Below are 17,342 nucleotides of genomic sequence, written 5' to 3' on the forward strand. Positions count from 1 at the left end.
TTCTAAATTTTTTGGTTGTCTTTTTAGGACCACACCTGCTGCATATGAAAGTTCCCAGTCTAGGGGTCGCATCAGTGCTGCAGCTACCAGCCTATGCCACAGCCATGGCCACACCAGATCCAAGCCGCATTTGCAACCTACCCTGCAGCTTGTGGCAACACTGGATCCTTAACCCACTGAGCCAGGCCAGGGATTGAACCTGCATCCTCATGGATACCAGTCAGGTTCTTAACCTGCTAAGCCACAATGGGAACTCCCTGTTTTCTAAATTTTTGTGTTACTTTTGACATTCATTTTGCTAAATATTCTTCTATATCATCAAATATATTTACATTTGCTAATTTTTAGATAATTTTCAGTGTGTTATGTAATCAACTGATTGTTTCTAGAGGGTCATTCATGAAAAGCCTGTATTTTGTTTGGTAGTGATTTCAAGGCACTTGGTTCTTGACTGGTGGTCTGTCACTGGTGGCAGCTTCTCCCTTTCCTCCTGTGTGTATATGTGGCAGCTTGTATGCGGTTCAAGAAAAATATGGAAAAACATTCTGCTTTGAAAAACAAAACAAAAAGTAGGAGTTCCCATCGTGGTGCAGTGGTTAACGAATCCGACTAGGAACCATGAGGTTGCGGGTTCGGTCCCTGCCCTTGCTCAGTGGGTTAAGGATCCGGCGTTGCCGTGAGCTGTGGTGTAGGTTGCAGACGCGGCTTGGATCCTGCATTGCTGTGGCTCTGGCGTAGGCCGGTGGCTACAGCTCCAATTCAACCCCTAGCCTGGGAACCTCCATATGCCGCGGGAGCGGCCCAAGAAATAGCAGCAGCAACAACAACAACAACAACAACAACAACAAAAAAAAAAAAAAAAAACAAAAAGTAAAAGTACTAAGATATAGCAATTGAGGGAAATGCTTAGCTTTGTTAAGATACTGAATTGTTTTGGGGTGAAAGAAACAGCATCTAGTTGTTACTGTTGTTTTTCTAATGCATTTATAAATATTCGTTGGGAGTTCCTGTTGTGGTTCAGTGGTTAATGAACCCAACTGGTATCCATGAGGATGTAGGTTCAATCCCTGGCCTCGCTCTGTGGGTTAGGGATCCGACGGTTGCTGTGGCTGTGGTGTAGGCCAGTGGCTGCAGCTCGCATTCGATCCCTAGCCTGGGAACCTCCATGTGCTGAGGATGTGGCCCTAAAAAGACAAAAAAGACAAACAAACATTTGTTCATCGCAAGTGATAATAGCTGACATTCTTGAGCTCTCTTTTTGTGCTGGGGCTCAGTGCTAAGCACGTTACATGTGCTGTCATGCTTAAGTCTCAAAATAACCTTGTAAAGTAGGTTATCTCCATTTTACAGTTTAGGAGTCAGGCACAGAGAGGGTAAGTAACTTGCCCAGGGTTCACAGCTAGTAAGAGGTTGAGCGGAGATCTGAACACCCAGTACCCTGACACAATAGCTTGCGTTCTTAACCGCAACACCATCCAGCCTCCTGAAGGTAATGTCAATTGAAGTTGAGGTTAATAACCTCAGGAGCTGCAAGTCTAAGGTCCTTGGGATGTTGTAGGAACAGCGCTCTGAGGCTCATGGCATCCCCCCGGCAGATACAGGTTTGTCGTCACCGCCAGTTCATCAGCAATGCCAGGGTATGGACCGGCTCAGAGGAAAGGGGGCTTAGCCGATGCTCACGGAGCAAATCCAGGTGACATTTTGCTTCAAGGTTTGCAAGCTCCAGCCAAGGGTTCCATGTCCAAAGTCTTATTTGTGAGCAATTCTGTTGCTTGATAACCAAAATGTTGGGGCCTTTTCCTACAGGCCTTTGTGGAGATTGTCTTGTACACACACTGATGATGAGGTAGAATGTATTTCCTTGCACTTGTACTTTTTAAAGAAAAATCATTAATATACGGTGTAAGTGAATTGTTTCTAAAACTTCGTGTTTTTGTGTTATAGTTTCTGACCGATGGAATGCTGGTCCGGGAAATGATGGTTGATCCATTGTTAACAAAATATAGGTAAATACGTTTTTCCTGTGATAAGTTCTCTAAAGTTTCAAAAGTACCAAGCAGATTAAGAAGCCGTTGTGTTAGTACCTGGGATTTGCAGCCATGCTCAGCTTTCCTAAAGCTTTTCTTCTTTCTTTGGCTGTTGTGACCCTTGATGATTTTTTTCAGAATTTACAGTCAGTTGAAACTCAGTCGTTAAAATCCCTGTCATTATTTGAACAGTCCGTTGAATTTTCTTTTTTTTTTTTTTAATCTTGCTGGAGGATGATTTCAAAGTCACAGCACAGAACTAGGCAGCGTTTTGTCAGATGTAATATGCAGAGTCCAGATAATTATTTACACTTTCCCTCTCCTGGTGTGTCTCTGTCCATCACTTACGGCATTAAAGTTGTCCCACTCAGGCTCCATGGTATTCGCGGAAAGGATGTCACATTTGATGTGCGGGTACATGTGTGACATAGCTATGACCACGGGCCTCTTTCTGTTCTTTGGGCCTTGTCCCAATTTCTGTGTGCTCTCTAGGGTCATACATTATATGGTAATTTAAAATTGTTTATTGGATCCTCTTGGAATCCAATGTGGGTGACAGAACTCTTTAAAAATAGCAATTAATACACCATTTTCTTCACTGAGATATGTGGATGTCACTATTTTTATTAGCTTTACTGGAGTTTATTAGCTTTATTAGAGTTACTCCCTTGTCAAAGAGGAGTTCACATAGCTTTACTTTTGCTACGAGGTGTTCATATGGGGCTAAGTTCCCGGCAGTCCTTCTGATGGTCTGGCTGGGCTTGTGCGTGGTTGGTTTGGTGCCCACTGAGACCTGCCCTCTGACTCTAGTGCCATCATGCTGGATGAAGCCCATGAGAGGACCCTGTACACCGACATTGCCATTGGCTTGTTGAAGAAGGTATGACTGAGTCTCAGACTTTTACTTTTGTGTTTTTGTTTTGTTTTGTTACCTGCCTAGGAAAGTAATTATAGCAATTTAGAAAATCCAACAAAATATAGAGGGAAAAAAAATTAAAAGTGTCCATAATCCTGCCCATTCAGACAAGAATCACTGGTAAAATGTTGGTATTTTTCCTTTTTTCTTTGTGTCTATTCGCGCGTGTACATATGTTGTATCTGCTTATTTCTCTTAATATTACATGAAGATTATATTCCTGTGTCATGAAATATTCTTTGAACACATTATTTCTAATGGTTAAGAAGTCACACGTCTCTACCATAAAGTATATGACTCCTCCATTACTGTTAGGCATTTTATGGCTTCTAGATTTGAAGTATTTTAAATAATATTGCAGTGAGCACGCTTGTAATTACATCCCTTACAGTTGTTTTTTTTTCCTCTTTTAAATTTTTTATTATGGAAGACTTCAGGCATACCCCAGAGTAGAGAAAAGGGTTTAAGGACCTTCAGGTGCCTGTCGTCTGGCTTCAGCAGTTATAACCCAAGGCCAATTTGTTTCAACCTTACCTCTATCCTCTCCCTCTTCCTGTATTTTCTGATTGTTTTTTTTAGACAAATACCCAATCACAGAAGTATAGAAAGAAATGATAGAGCAGGGTGATTAAAAGCATGGACTCCAGGAGTTCCCTGGTGGTATAGAAGGTTAAGGATCTGGTGTTGTCACTGCTGAAGCATGGGTTTGATTCCTGGCCCAGGAACTTCTGCATACTATGGGTATGGCCAAAAAACAAACAAACAAACAAACAAAACAAACAAACCACATTGGTTCTGGGTTAGACTCTGTGGGTTCAAATTCTGGCTCTGCTGAGTTTACTTGTCTAAAATGGGGCTGATAGAAGTTTCTCTGTCTGTGTTGGTTTACTTTTCTATTGGATAGCCACTAGCCACCTGAGATTTAAATTAGTTGAAATAAGAGTAAAATAAAAGATTCATGCAACAGAAGAAAGGCTGGGGGAAAAATGTAATTGTAATGTATACATGTAAGGATAACCTGACTCCCTTGCTGTACAGTGGGAAAATAAAAAAATAAATAAATAAATAAAAACCAAATCCAGAAAAAAAAAAAAAAAAGATTCAGTTCTTTAGTCACACTGGCTGTATTTCAAGGGCTCTGTAGGCACGTGTAGCTAGTGGCTACTGCCTTGGACAGAGCCTCTCCCTCACTGAAGAGCATTCTCTCAGGTGCCGTATATCATATTTGTTGTGAGGCTTCAATTAGATGATGTAAAAGTTTTAGGATGGCATCTGACACAGGGCCACAAATAGACTGGGAGGTGCCTTTCCCCCTGGGAGGATGTCCACAGCAGGGTGAGAGGAGGGTGGGCTGGATTTCAGAGGCCCCTGGCCTCTTCACACAGTGCATATACTATACAGCTGGACACAGAGACCCAGTTAATCGCACATAACTTGGTAGATATTAGCAGCTATTGGTGTTATTTTCATTATTAATTTGTTCCTTGGCCAGAGATTTAGACTTTTTGATACTTAGGGGAAATTATTCCACCAGGTTATTACCTTCTCAGAAACGGTAAAGTAAGGACGCCTATTTCACTGAATCTTTGCCCACACCGAAAATAAATCCTTGCCAGTGTGATGGATGAAAAAATAATCTCATCATTGTTACATATTTTTGCTGTAGTTTATTTGATCATTTCTCCTATGCCTGTTGATCATCTCTTTTTTTGGAAATCTCTAATTCCTTTTGTCTATATTTCTGACTTGATGTTATCATTTATCATTTGTTTGCTTTATTTTTTCATGCTTTTAGTGTATATACATAGATGTTGACTATCCAGAAACCCAGATGTCAGGAAAAAATGTTTGTTTTCTTTTTTGGCCACTTGCAGTGTATGGAATTTCCAGGCCAGGGATCAGATCCGAACTGCAGTTGTCACTTCCCTGGCTGCGGCAGTGCTGGATCCTTAACCCACTGTGCTGGGCTGGGGATTGAAATGACTCCAGAAATGTCACCGATCTTGTTGTGCCACAGTGGGAACTCCAGGAAAAAATGGTTTTACTTTTGGTAAATTCAAATTCAGGTCTTAAAGCTCTTTTATACTCTTTATTTATTTTATTTTATTTATTTTTTTTGTCTTTTTGCCTTTTCTATGGCCGCTTCTGCAGCATGTGGAGATTCACAGGCTAGGGATCTAATTGGAGCTGTAGCTGCTGGCCTTTGCCGGAGCCACAGCACCCGGGATCCGAGCCGCGTCTGCGACCCACACCACAGCTCACGGCAATGCCAGATCCTTAATCCACTGAGCAAGGGCAGGGATCGAACCCGCAACCTCATGGTTCCTAGTCGTAGTTGTTAACCGATGAGCCATGATGGGAATTCCTCTTTTATACTCTTTATAGAAAATTTTTTCTTTTCTAAAACCAAAACCAAACAACCCCCCCCCCCAAAACCAGGGAGTTCCCTGGTGGCCTAGTGGGTTACGGATCTGATGTTGTCCTTGCTGTGGTGTGGGCTCCATCCCTGGCCTGGGAACTTCTGGGTGCTGTGGGCACAACCAAAAAAAAAATAAATTTAATTAAAAAATTTTATTTTGGAAAATTGTATCACACAATTAGAAAGGATAGTTTAATGAACCATCTTCTTACCTATGATAGTTATCTATTTGTGGTCGATCTTGTTTCATCTTTAAGCTCCTCCCTACCCCCAAAATAAATACACACACTGAATTATTTTGTAATAAATTTCAGATATCAAGTTATTTCATCTGTAATATTGTACTATTATCATCTTTGCCTCATATCTTCTTTTTTAGATTCAGAAAAAGCGAGGGGATCTTCGGTTGATTGTGGCTTCAGCCACTCTGGATGCAGAGGTATGAGCATTTCCCCCTTTCCTGTATCCCTGCTAAGCATGGGGCTTGTTGGACATGACCTTGAGAAGTTACCTCTAGCAAGAGCTTATCTTTGGCTGGATGGCCTGCCTTCTTCATGGGGCCATCTGATGTCCTAGTTCCATGCAATCAGAGGATACTCTTTTTCAGCGTGTGGGCAGAAATTAGCCTGTAATTAACCGAGTTCATAATTACCTCCTTGTCTTGTTTCTCTACATACCATGTCTCCCCCCCCCACAGGCAGTTTCTTTTTATTACTCTTTTTAGTATGAGGCTGTAATTCTCGAATTTAAGACTTGAGCATTTATTTAGATGTTTAGGGTACAATTGAAGCTTTCCCTGTACATAGAATAATTTCCATGTTATAATTTTTTATGGCTAAGTTTACATGAGTTTTCTCTAATACTTTAGTTCAAACTGTAGTTTAGTTGAACGCTTTTTTTTTTTTTTTTTTTTTTTTGCTTTTTAGGGCCGCACCTGCGGCCTATGGAGGTTCCCAGGCTAGGGGTCTAATCAGAGCTGTAGCTGCTGGCCTAAAGTATAGCCACAGCAATGCCAGATCTGAGCCATATCTGCAACCTACACCATAGCTCACAGCAGTGCCGGATCTTTAACCCATTGAGTGAGGCCAGGGATCGAACCTGCAACCTCATGGTTCCTAGTTGGATTCGTTTTGCTGTGCCACGGTGGGAACTCCATCAACACATAATTTTGACCATTTGCTATATGTACATGTACACGCACAGGTGCATACACATGCAAGCATAAAGCATGGAAGAAGCACAGTGCTGGCTACAAGTGATTCATACATTCCCTGACTTCTTGGGGAAGCAGACACATAAACAGATGTTTACAGTTCAGTTTGTTCAAGGTGTTAAGACAGCCAGGGAGGGGTTGCTTACCCTCTAGCACCTGGAGGATATCCAGAAGCTTTCACAGAGGAGGGGCATCGCACCTGAGTTGGGAAGGATGCACAGAAGTTCTCCACATGGGCAGGGCTGGGGAAGGGCGCCCTAAGCTCACACAGAACCACAGGGGCTGTGAGTCAGGTTGCCTGCAGGGCCCTGGACTGGGGGGGTGATCTGCCCCCAGACACTTCTCTCCAATTTCTCCAGTGCTCCTTATACTCCATCCTCACCTTGCTGCTCCTCTGCAAAACCTAAGCAAGCTTCTGCTTTTGGGGGGAGGACCCTCTTTCCAGACCATTCTTCCCCTAAACGTTCTCATGGCTTTGTACTCATTTTCATTCCAATCTTGATCGGATGTTAGAGAGGCTGTTCCTGACTGTTCTCCCTAAAGCAGTGCCCCTGTCACTCTCCATTCTCTTACTCACCTTATTTTTTCCGTTTAGCACTTATCACTAGCTAGCGTTATTTGCATATCAAGTGTTTGTTTATTGTGTGTCTTCCATCACCGAAATGTAGGCACCCTGAAGGCTGGAACTTGACTGCCTTATTATTCTATCCCTTTCATCAAAGCAGTGTCTGATACAGAGTCAGTGCTTTGCGTTGAATGAATTTTGCTTGAATGGAAAGCAATGGGAGATTAAAATGGAGAGGTTGGTAGTGGTCAGATGATGAAAGGCCTTCTAGGCCACGCAAAGGAGGAAGGACTCCACCCTGCACCTGGTCAGGGGCCCAGTGGGGTGTGAAGTATGGTGCTCGATCATATTTGGATTTGCTGTGTAGAAGGGCCAACAACAGATGAGGAGATACCAGTCAGGAGACCAGTTCTGGAATCCAGCTGAGATGTGAAGAGGACTTGGCTTCTGGTCTCCCCGTGGCTTCCAGGATGCAGAACAACTTGGGGGGAGAAAAAAACTCAGCATGGCTGAGAGAGATGTGTACCCTGGCTGGTTTCTCAGACCTTCTCACTGGCTGTAGGAGTCTGTTGTCTTAGGTCTGCCGTGATGACTTTGGGGTCAAAGCTCCCTGTTGCCCTTCTCAATGAGATTTTGTGCCCTCTACCTCTGATAGCTGCTGGTGTGCTATTTTTCGGGCTACACATGACCTCATCTCCCGTTATCTACTCCATGGCTTAGTTGCCCAGGACGTCTCCTCTATTTACCTCTTATTATGAACCCCCTTTTAAAAATTATTCCCGATAGATTTTTTTTTTATGTCTTTTTGCCTTTTCTAGGGTTGCTCCCGAGGCATATGGAGGTTCCCAGCCTAGGGGTCTAATCGGAGCTGTAGCCACCGGCCTACACCAGAGCCACAGCAACGCGGGATCCGAGCCACGTCTCTAAACCTACACCACAGCTCACAGCAGTGCCAGATCCTTAACCCACTGAGCAAGGCCAGGGATCGAACCCGCATTCATTAACCACTGTGCCACGATGGGAATTCCCAATAGTTTTTTTTTTTCAAATTAAAGTAGTTGATTTACAATGTGCCCATTTCGGCTGTACAGCAAAGTGACCCAGTCATACATGTACATATACATTCTTTTTCTCATATTGTCTTCTATCATGTTCTATCCCAATAGAGTGGATGTAGTTCCCTGTGCTATACAGCAGGGCCTCATTGCTTATTCATTCTAAATGGAAAAGCTATCATCTACTAACTAGGCCAGGGATCAAACCTGCAACCTCATGGTTCCTAGTCGAATTCATTTACCACTGAGCCACAGTGGAAACGCCTGTCTTTCTTTTTCTGACTTATTTCATTTAGTATGAGACTCTCTAGTTGCATACGTTTTGCTGCAAGTGGCATTATTTCATTCTTTCCTATGGCTGAGTAGTATTCCTTTGTGTATATGTACATTTTCTTAATCCATTCATCTGTTGATGGACATTTAGGTTGTTTCCATGTCTTGGCTAATGTGAATAGTGCTGCGTTGAATATAAGAGTACATGTATTATTTTGTCCAGATATATGCCCAGGAGTGGGATTGCTGAATCATATGGTAATTCTGTATTTAGTTTTCTGAGGTACCTCCATACTGTTTTCCATAGTGGTTGTACGAATTTACATTCCCACCAACAGTGTAGGAGGGTTCCCTTTTCTCCACACCCTCTCCAGCATGTGTTATTTGTAGACTTACTAATGATGGCCATTCTGACCAGTATGAGGTGGTACCTCAGTGTAGTTTTGATTTGCATTTTTCTAATAAATAGCGATGTTGGACATTTTTTTCATGTGCCTAGTGGCCATCCGTATATATTCTTTTGACAACTGTCTATTGAGGTCTTCTACCAATATTGCGTTTGAGAACTATTATAATGCCCAGGCCTTTTCTTGGAATGATTGCTAATACTTACTTATTGCTTGCAGTTGCCTTTCGTTGTCTTTTCACATGGCATGGAAATTTAAAAACAGCTTCTTTCTGTTCTGCCCACAGTGGCTGATAGCGATGGACTGGAAGGTTTTTGTTTTTTTTTTTTTCAAGTGGGAAGGTGGAATGCAGGGGATGTGTCATACTTTGGGTGTGCTAGGATGCACGGTTGCCAGGACATCAGCAGCATTCAGCAGGGCCTTGGGTGGGCTCGTCCTTTCATGTCTTCATCCCTTGCTGGCCCAGCGCCACCTCTGTGAGGAGGGGTGAGGTCTGTGTGTGTGCTGGGGGACTTGGAATGTGAGTTCCCATGAGAGAGTAAGGGAGCGAGGGTGAGGAAGGAATGGGCTGAACTGGTCGAAAGAAGAGAGGGTCAGGAGGAGTGGGGGGCAGGGTATGACTCAGCATTTTGATCTAGAGGACCAGGGGTCCCAGAGCTCATCCTTGGCCCCCTGGCTGTCAGATCTGGGGGTGACAGACTCATTCCAGGCCCCAGTGCCTGGAGGGATAGATGCCACCTGCTCTGGTTTAGCTCAGAGCTCAGGTTGGCCCAGCCTGCAGGTGGGGACACTGGTGACCACAGCTGGGAGGCAGAGGCAAGCAGTTGATGGGGGCTGGTCAAATAGTCGCCTTGACCGGCTTAGCTGCTTGTTATTGTAAGCCTAATTAAGCCAGCAATTATAGAATCTGACCAGGAATAATTATGAAGTATTTACTGACTATTGTATCACTTGGTAGTTTTTCTTTTATTGGCTTCCATTCATATGATTGCTGACAACTCCCACTGTTTTTTGTCCCAGGTCCAGCTATTTGAAGAGAGAGTAATTTCTCTTTTCCAGATGCCTACAGAAGGAATTTGGGGTCCACTGGGGTCAGGTACCCACTTTAGACCACTCTGCATGGGCTGATGGTGGACCTTTCATGTAGGCACAGCTGCCAGGGGTCCACTGCTTTGAGTCAGATAAGAGCAGCTACCAGGGAAGGAAGTGGGGAGCTGGGAGGACAGCCCGGCAGATGCCCATGTCATTTACGTTCCATTTCATATGCTGGCCTCTTCCTCTGTGTCAGTTTATGTTTCTCACCCTGGGTGTGTGTCAGTGTGATCCCATGTCTTTCAGACCTGACTCAGACTCTTCCAGGTGGATTGAACCCATTTCACTCTTCCTGTTCCTTCATTCTGCCTCAAGATGCATACACTGGTTTTTTTTTGGTTTTTGTTTTTTTTTTGCTTTTTAGGGCCAAACCCACAGCATATGGAGGTTCCCGGGCTAGGAGTTGAATTGGAGCTATAGCTGCTGGGCTACCTCACAATTCATAGCAACGCCAGATCCTTAACCCACTGAGCGAGGCAGGGATCAGACCCGCAACCTCAAGGTTACTAGTCGGATTCATTTCCACTGCACCACAATGGGAACTCCCTGCATACACTACTGATATGATATTTATTTGCTTTCTAGCCTCTCATCTTCTGTGTGTATATTTTTTATATTTCAAAATAAACATAAAAGGTAAATTTCTTAAGGATAAACATTTTGTGCCTTCTCAGTTAACATTGAGTTTTTTTTGTTTGTTTGTTTTCCTTTTTAGGGCTGCACCTGTAGCACATGGACGTTCCCAGGCTAGGGGTTGAATCAGAGTTGCAGCTGCTGGCCTACAGCACCACCACAGAAATGCCAGATCCTAGCCACATCTGCCACCCGTGCTGCAGCTTGCAGCAGCGCCAGATCCTTAACCCACTGCGCGAGGCCAGGGATTGAATCCACATCCTCATAGATACCACCAGTCAGGTTCTTAATCCACTGAGCCACAAAGGGAACTCCTAATGTTAAGTTTTATTTCTTGAAAGATTAACTCCTTATCCTAACACCTTAACACCACAGATTCTTTAATTGATAAGGCGTAGCCGTGCACTCCAACAATGGCGTTAGGACATCTCTCTCCCTGTTCTGGCTACTATCTCTTTTGGGCCAAAAAGCCTGTCTACCAAGCCTTTTTATAAATCTTCCTCATCTGCCTACAGTTTCTGGAGCCCCACCTTCTCCCCTCTATCTGCCTCCCTGATGGCTTCCCCCAGCTCCTTTGCTGGCTGCTCTTCCTTCTCCAGGCTGTCCATCTCCTCAGTCCCTGGTTGAGTAGATGCTTCGAGTCTGTGGCCTTCTTTTTTCTTTTCTTTTTAGGGCTACACATGTGGCATATGGAGGTTCCCAGGCTAGGAACCGACATTCCCGGCCACAGCAACGCAGAATCCAAACTCTGTCTGTGACCTACACCACAGCTCACGGCAGTGCCGGATCCTTAACCCACTGAGCGAGGTCTAGGATTGAACCTGCATCATCTTGGATACTAGTTGGGCTCATTTCCACTGAGCTACAGTGGGAACTCCCAGTTTGTTCATTTTGTTGATGAGAGGGTGAACTCAGAGATGATGCCCTTGATCTTGGGTCTCTTCTCTTTAAGGGGTCCCTCTACAGCTTAGTGTACACTCTGCTGTCATCCTAGGAAGGGGCACCTCTTCTCGTCCCAGCTGGTAATAATCCTCCTCATCCTTTAAGGCTTAGCCAGGGGATCCTGCCACCTCCAGGAAGCCCTCACTGCAGTCAGTCATTATTGGCCTTTCCTTGTCTCTTGCAGCGCGTTTCTGGTCATCTAGTCTTTGGGCCTTGGTTGATGCTATGATCGGTTCTTTGCACACCCTCCTGCCTGGATTCTTCTCCCTCTGGATTGTCTTCTCCCTTGTTTGTGCATCACTTGTAGCATGCCTGTGCTGTGCACACCATAGGACGCAGGAGGGCTGTGGGCCTTTGAAGGGAATTTACCCAAAAGGAGAGTGGAGAGTGGTGCCGTGGGGCTCTTTGCAGTGCAGCCTAGTTTTTTGGCCTGAGGCACTTTTATGTCTGTGTTCAGTCTTCTCAAACATGACTTTGAAGTTAACGTGTAGCATCCAGCTGTTGTGTAGTTCAGTCGAGCTGAATCCTTTAGAAGTACTCCTTGGAGACCTTTCACTTGGGACTTGACGCACGTCTCCAGGGCACCCCTGGGGTTCCAGTGTCCAGGAGCAGGTGTGGGCCTGTTTAGGGATGGTTCTTGGAGGAGTAAAGAAGACAGGCCTTGTGATCACATAGCCAGGCCTCCTGGGAGAGAAGAGAAAGCAACTTGAGGCCAGATTAAACTCACAGGATGTCTGTGTCCCCAACAGCTGGGCAGCTGCTGCCCTCTAGAACACTCTCCTGCCAGGTTGGTAGCTCTTTTTTTTTTTTTTTTTTTTTTTTTTTTTCCCCTTTCCTTTTTTGGCTGAACTTGCCTGGAAGTTTCCTGGCCAGGCATCGAATTTGAGCTGCAGCTGTGACCTGTGCCACAGTTGGGGCAATACTGGATCCTTAACCCACTGCACCACAGTGGAAACTCCGGCTTGGTCACTCTTTTATTTATTCATTTATTTTATTAAAGTATAGGTGATTTACAATGTCTTGCCAGTACCTGCTGTGTAGCAAAGTGACCCAGTCATGCATATACATTCCTTTTGTTATATTATTCTTTCATCATCATCTATCCCAAGAGGTTGGATAGAGCTCCCTGTGCTGTACAGTAGGCCCTCATTGCTTATCCATTCTAAATGGAATCGTTTGCATCTACAAACCCCAAACTCCCAGTCCATCCAACTCCCTCCCTCTCCCCCTCAGCAACCACAAGTCTGTTCTCCATGTCCATGAGTTTGTTTCTTTTCTATGGATAGGTTAATTTATTGCCATATATTAGATTCCAGATATAAGTGATATCATATGGTATTTGTCTTTCTCTTTCTGACTTACTTCACTCAGTATGAGAATCTTTCTGACTTACTTCACTTAGTATGAGAATCTCTAGTTGCGTCCATCTTGCTGCGCATGGCATTATTTTTTCTTTTTTATGACTGAGTAGTATTCCATTGTATATATGTATCACATCTTTTTAATCCATTCATCTGTCGATGGACATTTAGGTTGTTTCCATGTCTTGGCTATAGTGAATAGTGCTGCAGTAAGTTGGGGGTGCATGTATCTTTGAATTATAGTTTTGTCTAGATATATATCCAGGAGTGGGATTGTCGGATCGTGTGGTAGTTCTGTGTTTAGTTTTCTGGGGAACTTCTGTACTGTTTTCCGTAGTGGTTGTACGGGTTGGTCACTCTTATTCTCAGCTTCACTGTGCATCTTGGGTCACAATCCCTAACAGGGGATCTTCAGTGGAGTCTCCCTCCCTCATTGTTGGCCAGTGCTCTCATGCCAGGCCTCCTAAAGACTGCAGGTCTGGTGGTCAAGTCCACTGAGGGGGATGTGGCCACTTATTCAAGAGGAACTACCAAGAGCCACTTTCCTCAACAGGGTCCTGTGGGAGTGTCAGAGAAGTAAATAATTGCAGGCCTACCCCGTACACAGCATTGAGCTACCCCCTGTAGGGCATATAAGGATGGAGAGGACACTGTCCCTGTAAATACAGATCTGTGACTGTGGTACCAGGGAGCATACCCACCCTTCATAGATGGATACATTTCCTCTATAAAGTGACCACTTGTGTGAGCAGAAGTGTGGTTTCAAGATCAGATATATCAGAACTATGGATCAGCCTGATGTAACCCATACTTAACTGGCTATACCTTTTGACCTAATTTTTGGTTACATAAAATACTCGCGGGCGAGATAAGATAAATAATAGCACAGCTTCATGGTGACTCAAATGCACTACTGAATGCAGTTTGGAAATCTAACCTTTATCATTTCTATCTCTTTAGTAAAGAGTCTGTCATTAAAATGTAATTCCCCCAAATTGCAATAATAAAAAGATAATTTATAATAATATTTTGTAACCCCTAGTCTGTATTATATATATCCAATCCCTACTTCCCAGCCCCTGCTGTGCCAGTTTTATATTATTTTTTTTCTTTCCATGAGTTACTATGAATCTTTCTCTTGTCTTTTTTTTTTTTTTTTTTTTAAGGGCTTCACCCACCGCATATGGAGCGTCCAAGGCTAGGATTCACATTGGAGCTAAAGCCTATACCACAGCTCACAGCAATGCTGGATACTTAGCCCACAGAGGGACTCCAGGGATCGAACCCTCGTTCTCATGGATACTAGTCGGGTTCATTACCCCTGAGCTAAAATGGGAACTCCACCATGTCTTTTTTTCTTTTTCTTTTTTTTTTTTTTTTTTTTGAGGAATGAAGAATTGATTTTTTTTTTTTTTTTTTTTTTTTAGAAATTTCGGGATTTCTTTAATCAAAATGACACCAGTGACCCAACCAGGGATACGTGTGTGATCCTCACAGTGGAAGGACGGACATTTCCAGTGGATATCTTTTATCTGCAAAGGTTTGATGATACTTGCCTTTTTGATGAGGGTGATTAGAAAACTAGGCCTGTTCTGTGGAATGAGAAAGCGACACAGCTGCATCTACCTGAAACTCCGAGGGTGGTGTGCCAGGCTGGCATTTAGGAGTGTGTTTGGCACTTCCTGTGATTGATAGAATGTGCTGGAAGCCTGCTCAGTATCCCAAAAATGCCTCGTTGACATTTTTGGGAGAGCCGCCTTGGACAGGAAGGGGTCATGCTAATTCTTATCCCTGGTCACAAAGACTCGGCACCTAGGCCAGTGGCAGATTAATCCAAAGAGCTGTGGGCTTCACTCCTGAGTTGTTTCTAGTTGGACAGGATGCCCAGCAGTCCATCTACCCCCCTCAGACGTGCTGCCAGTGATCATGAGGGGAGATGCACAGAGGGTGGGATTCAGCATGGGGACCACAACCGGTTTCCCAGGCCAGGCATCTCTGTGTGCTAGAGATGACACATCTGTTTGTGTGGGTTTTTTGCTTTTATCTTTCTGCAAGTAAAACCCCAAACCATAGTTGACTTGTAATTATGGATTGTTTTTGAATGCTGCATTAAAAAAAAAGAATGAATATAAATTATATGAAAGTATGAATTATTCATATACTGATTACCTGCTAGGCAGGCCCAGACTAACTTTCACAAGTCTTTGCTGCCAGATTATTGGGGTAATTAATCTATAATTAATGGCATGTTCTAGTGATGATTTGTCTCATATGTCCTTTCAGTCCTGTTCCAGATTATATCAAATCAACTGTAGAAACCGTGATGAAAATTCACCAGACAGAGGGAGATGGAGACATACTAGCATTTCTTACTGGCCAGGTAATTCCATTGGGCCTTTTTTCTGTGATAAACAGACATGTTAGGGCAGCACCAGAGTTTATACAAGAGGTCTATTGCTTTACTTAGCCATTGATTCCATGGTTTTGTTTTGTTTTGTTTTGTTTTGTTTTTCTGTATTTTGTGGTTACTTAATTGCATAAAAATTTGTTTAGTTTGATGTCATTCATCTATTGACTCCAGTTACCAGAGAGTCAGTAGCTCTTGCTTGTTCTGTCTGCAGAGGTTAAATGTATTTTAAATTTATTAACTAATTCCAAAGGAAATTAGGGAGTTCTGTCAATGGAGCGTTTTGATAGCAGAGTGGAATATTTCATTGGGTACACTTTGTGCATTCGTGTGGCCGCTGCATACCCTTTTCCCAGTGACACCTTTGCAGCTCACCCTGGAGGGGACAGGGAGACACATTACTGGAAAAATGACTGAACAAGTCCAAATGCTCATTGTAGATTGTACCTCTGTTCAGAACTACCCTCTAGTTGTAATCATTTCCACTGTCAAACATTTTCTGTTATTTGGTAATCTTTTCTAGAGAAAGCATATGGCCCTTTTATATGCCACAACTTGTCTCTATGTAAGCCACGCTATTTGCCACAGTGCATAAAAAAGGCTCGGTAAAGTTGACATTGTTTCGATTTATCGAGAATTCTATTGACTGCTGGTGCCATAGATCTCAGTAGTTAATCTGACAAATTTTCACCCCATCGGCACCACTGTATGGTAGCAGTTGAGGCAGTACCACCTTGCGTGGCACAGGTGGCTTTGAGGGTCATGAACCTGACCACTTTTCAAATCCTGATCCTAACTTTCATTTTCCTGCAGGATGGTAAAGGGACATGTTTCAAGTTGATCTCGGTTTCTTTGGTTCCCCGTTCCATGTTTTTAGGAAGAGGTGGAAACCGTCGTGTCTATGCTGATCGAGCAGGCGCGAGCACTGGGTCGGACTGGGATGAAGAGACACCTCCGGGTCCTCCCCATGTATGCAGGGCTGCCTTCCTTTGAGCAGATGAAGGTGTTTGAGAGGGTGTCACGCAGTGTCAGAAAGGTGAGACTAACCGAGGACCGAGGGCATTTGCAGCCATCTGTCATCATGTTGGTGCCCCTTTACTGTCCCCTGGCAAGATTTGTTTTACGTTGAAGTGAAACTTGCTAAACAGGAAGGTTTCTTTAAGAATTTAGGAATTAGGTCTGTGTTTCCATGCAGTAGAACTAAAAGCACACAATAAACAATGACTTGCAAAGATTTCCAGACCTGCCCCACAGAAGGTTTAGTAATTGTCAGAGTAGATGACTTCTCTTGGCTTCTTTTCTTCCTCCCTAATATTTCTCCATCACACAGCACTACATTGGCTTAAAGGCCTGTCTTGGTGGATCGTGATCAGTTAGGAACATGAGATTAGTTACTGCAAAATGATTTCTGAACCATTTTTTAAAGTATCAGTTTGCCTGAAGAGCCATGTTTAAGTCAGTTAATTCAAGGTGGGGCTTAAAAAATATTTAGCCTTGAAATTGGGGTGGGGAAGGGTGTGGTGAGAAGCCTCTGTTTGAAGGAGCCAGTAGGCAGCCTGTCTGCTTGCTCTGCATTGCCTCCCTGGGTCTTGCTCTGCGTTCCCTTCCGTTGGATGAGAAAGGTACAGAACTGGTCCAGAATTGGCTTAGAGTAGCTATTTATCAGCAGCTAGCAGAGAACACAGTGGGTGAGGGATGGCCCGTCTGAGGATCCACTCCCAATTTCGGGCCACTTGGAAGAGGGTGCCCTGCCTCCTGGCCAGTGGGCAGAGCAGAGTCGGTCTAGTCAAATGCAAACTACAGCCAGCCAGTTAGGAGGCCTGGGTTCTGTGCCTGAGTTACCAGGTGCCCTGAGAGGTGTTACACAACCCTGAGGCCCACTTTGCTACGCTGTAAAACATGAATAATAGGATCTTTTAGATAGATTGTTGTATAGCATAAAATTCTGACTCTCTTCTATGTGACAGTAAAATGATCAATGTAAAAGTTCTAAGTGCTATCTGTGCGTGTCTCCTGCTGCTTCATACCCTCC

General features: G+C 43.8%; 1 protein-coding gene across 8 annotated transcripts in view; it reads left to right on the forward strand.

The window, feature by feature from the left end:
* Positions 1 to 17,342, forward strand: part of DHX35 (DEAH-box helicase 35) — a 193,604-nt gene that overhangs the window by 27,170 nt on the left and 149,092 nt on the right. For all 8 annotated transcript variants that reach the window (XR_014832319.1, XR_002340163.2, XR_014832322.1 and 5 more), the window contains 6 exons: positions 1,945 to 2,006; positions 2,838 to 2,907; positions 5,742 to 5,801; positions 14,331 to 14,443; positions 15,187 to 15,283; positions 16,188 to 16,346. Coding sequence is in view for 3 of the 8 variants with exons in the window: in XM_001929022.7 (XP_001929057.3) it covers positions 1,945 to 2,006; positions 2,838 to 2,907; positions 5,742 to 5,801; positions 14,331 to 14,443; positions 15,187 to 15,283; positions 16,188 to 16,346 (561 nt within the window). In the remaining 5 variants the exon portion in view is untranslated. The remainder of the gene's footprint in view (positions 1 to 1,944; positions 2,007 to 2,837; positions 2,908 to 5,741; positions 5,802 to 14,330; positions 14,444 to 15,186; positions 15,284 to 16,187; positions 16,347 to 17,342) is intronic.

Source organism: Sus scrofa, chromosome 17 (assembly GCF_054392235.1).
Source record: "Sus scrofa isolate SSC_HxYL_T2T_F1_AM1 chromosome 17, Sscrofa_HxYL_maternal_Yorkshire_Landrace_v2.0, whole genome shotgun sequence".
In the NCBI taxonomy this organism is placed as follows: domain Eukaryota; kingdom Metazoa; phylum Chordata; class Mammalia; order Artiodactyla; family Suidae; genus Sus; species Sus scrofa.